The sequence below is a fragment of the Eurypyga helias genome, unplaced genomic scaffold, assembly GCF_000690775.1.
Source record: "Eurypyga helias isolate BGI_N326 unplaced genomic scaffold, ASM69077v1 scaffold31361, whole genome shotgun sequence".
Classification (NCBI taxonomy): Eukaryota; Metazoa; Chordata; class Aves; order Eurypygiformes; family Eurypygidae; genus Eurypyga; species Eurypyga helias.
The window spans coordinates 1-3191 of record NW_010230664.1 but is presented as its reverse complement, the minus strand read 5'-3'; the positions used below and the strand labels follow the sequence as shown (position 1 = coordinate 3191).

At 61.6% G+C, this 3191-nt stretch overlaps 1 protein-coding gene across 1 annotated transcript; it reads right to left on the bottom strand.

The window, feature by feature from the left end:
* Positions 1-299: 299 nt before the first annotated feature.
* On the bottom strand, positions 300-3130 carry TMEM194A (transmembrane protein 194A; the record flags this gene model as incomplete). Its single annotated transcript, XM_010160833.1, has 8 exons — positions 300-498; positions 781-954; positions 1285-1510; positions 1741-1855; positions 2064-2157; positions 2327-2399; positions 2711-2921; positions 3009-3130. Coding segments are annotated over 8 exons (1214 nt in total), but the record flags the coding sequence as incomplete, so codon positions are not given.
* Between the last annotated feature and the right edge of the window lie 61 nt (positions 3131-3191).

Here is a 3191-nt window from a genome sequence, read left to right as displayed (position 1 = left end):
TGCCCTGCGGCCTCCAGCCGGGACCAGCTCCCTGCGTCTCCCCTGCCAACACCCAGGGCTGTGCTGACAAAGCTTTCACGCCTCAGCCTGGCGGGAGCTGCCCGGGGAAGATGAGGGTGTCAGCCCCTCCTTGTCCTCCCACCAGGCTCTGCTCTGGGGCTCGAGGTGCCATCGGGGGGGGTGGGGAGGGGGGCTGGGAGCAGACGCCAACTCTCCCGGGAAACGCGGCTTTGTGCTCCGCAGGCATCAGGGCAGCGGGAAGCGCCGGGGACGTCCCCGTGGGTCCAGGGCAGCTGACCTCACTCAGTGTCCAGATAGTTGTCGGTCAGCGCGTAACGCATGTGATTCTTGCCCAAGGAGTCATCTTCCTCCTGTTCCTCCTCCTCCTCCTCCTGTTCCTCCTCCTCCAGGAAGATGCTGCTCAGGCCGTACTCCCGCTCGTGGACAGAAACCTCATGGGGGGTGACGTGACAGGCGCCATCCACCAAGCCAGCAAACCTGGGAAGAATCCACAAGGAAGCGTGTTGTCCACCCGTGTCCTGTCGGCTTCCCGCAAGGCCCTGGCAGACGAGGAGCCAGGGTGAAGCGTTCCAGTGCCAGGACCGGGCGTTATCTGGCCTCCCGCTGTGGCGAGCCCTGCTTCCACGCACCACAGACCTTCCGGGCCTCCGTCTCCTTATCTTTAAAGCCAGAGCTGACAGTACAAAGCAACTCTGGGCTTTCAGAAGCACATGGAGACGCAGGCCGGCCACCCCAAGCACACTGCCAAGGAGACGTTACCTCCTGGGAGACCGGATGCGGGAGATCATGGTCCAGGCAGAGAAATCCGGGCTCCTGCAGTGGTGTCGAAGCTCCTCGAGGGCCTTGCGTGTCTCTACCTCGCCCTGGATGCGGTACTCCTCCTGCGTCAGCAGGCGAGGGGGGCTCGGCCCAAGCCTGGTGCTCTGCACTCTCCTGCCAGCAGAGCAGCACCAGTTACTGCCCACCCAGCCGGGGCAGGACCCCCAGCGCAGGCCCAGCTCCCAGGGCAGCTGGGTCAGAGCTGTGGGGGGAGAGGAGCAGAGCACATCCCTCCGGCCTCTGCTCCTCGCTCCCAGCCATGAGGAGGAGGAGTGGAGCACTCTCCCAGACCAACCCCAGGGAGAAGGGACACGACACCCCCACCCCGGGCCCAAACCCCAGTGAAAATGCCCTGGTTCTGCAACACAGGCTCCATCTAGCAGCTCATCCGAGCCCAACAACAACTGAGAATCGGGAGCAAGCCGGGGTGCTCGTAGGCCTCACCTGTAGACCACGAAGGCCCAGCGCATGGGGTACTCCAGGTTCTTGATGCAGAAAGCAACGACCACCAAGGCCAAGGCGATGGGATGGATCTGGATGCCTGAGTACATCAGCAACAGGCCCAGGAGCTGCAGGGCCCAGGAGAGGAGGTTGATGCTCCGCACGTCCTCCAGCGGGCCGTACCTGTAGCACACGCCGAAGCTGACGAAGCCCATGAAGAGCAGGTAGCCTGTGGGAGAGGAGCCGGCGGGCTCGGCCTGGGTGGCAGGAGCCGGCTGAGCAGCATCTGCCAGGGCTGCAGCTAGCCCCGACGCCAGAGCTCGCCTCTCAGGAGCGCCAGGGCAGCGTCTGCAGCCGTGAAGAGGGCAGGAAGCCTCAGCATTTCCCACCAGCTCACTGCAGCTCCAGCAGGAGACGTGCAGACTGGTGAGCTGGTGGGTCTGAAGGGCCCTCACCTACCTAGGAGGTACTGCCAGTAGAACTTGCAGATCTCCCGTAGGTTCTTGAAGATGAGCTGAAGCAGGTACAAGGAAAAGGACCAGCCTCCTACCAGCAGGAAGTAAACAGGATTTTTCTAGGAGAGGAGATGGGAAGAGTCAAGACAGGCAGTGGGCAACCATGGCTACCTCCTCCCAGCTGCTGAGCCTCGCCCTGGGCAAAGCCAGACCCACAACCCAGCACCCTGAGGCCACGTGCCCCAGCACTCACACCAGAACAGCCGTACAGGTGTAGAAAGGGTTACTGCGGTGAGGTGTTTCACCCCCAGACAGCCCGACTCTCACCTTGGGCATGACCTTGGACATCATGTAGATGAGGATGAGCAGAGAGGCCAGCACACCAAAACTAATCCCGGCTGAGTAGTGGAAGAGTTGGCTCCTGCAGAGATCACACACGTGCACGAGGTGTTTTATGGCTCGTGGACGCTTGTGCACACACACGCCGGCTGGCAGCAACTCCCCCCCCCGAGAGCTGCACTGCCCACCTCAGTGGGGAAAGGAGGCAGGGATCCCCTGCCCCAGCTCACAGGGGAAAGGAGGCGGCTCACCTGCTCAGCATGTCCCCACAGAAGAACAACAACAGGCCCAGGAAGAAAACCAGGAACAGCTTAGGGTCAAACCCTGGAAAGGGAGAGAGTCCAGGCTGAGAGGAAGCCTGGCACAAGGGCCTCCGGGTCGAGCTCCAGTCTGCCACGAGGTCACAGGGGCAGGGAAGGGGCAACATTCTAGGAGAACCTCTGACAAGCGCCCTAAATTCCCAGCTTTATATCCCGCAGACGAAGACATGCTTCCCTCTGCGAGCCCATTTTCCTTCCCAGGGAAGGGCCAGCCCTCAGACCACAAGCTCATCTGACCACATCCCCCGTCGTCCCCTTGACGCAGCCAGACCCACCTCCCAACCCCAGGACCCCCCCGCCACGGCGGAAACGTACGTCGGTAGAGGATGACGCAGTACGTGGTGCCGGCCTCCAGCACCTCGACCTTCAGGCAGGTTTTGTTGCTGTAGAAATCCACATTGATGCTGGTGTCGTTCAGCTTCTCCTTCAGGAAGGATAAAACTATATTCCACAGGTTGAATTTCTCCAGCTCCTCCTCGTTGTCCACTTGGGTGACTCGGATCATCTGGCTGCTGTTGATCCGGATCTGTGCAGGGGGCGGGAATCAAACGGGGGCAGCTGCCGGAGGGGCTGGCAGGGGACAGACCCGGGAGGACCTGCCTTCTCCTCTCACCTGCATCCTGGTCCATATGTCGTACCATTGCGGGACACGTGTGTTCTTGTAGCAGAAGTGCTGAGGACCCGAGAGGTGGTACGTTTGGCCCTCGTGGAGTAGGATGACCGACGCCTTGGAATCTGTGCCACACGGAGCGGAGGAAAGGGATTTGGCAACGCAGACCAAGCATGAGGTCCCCGT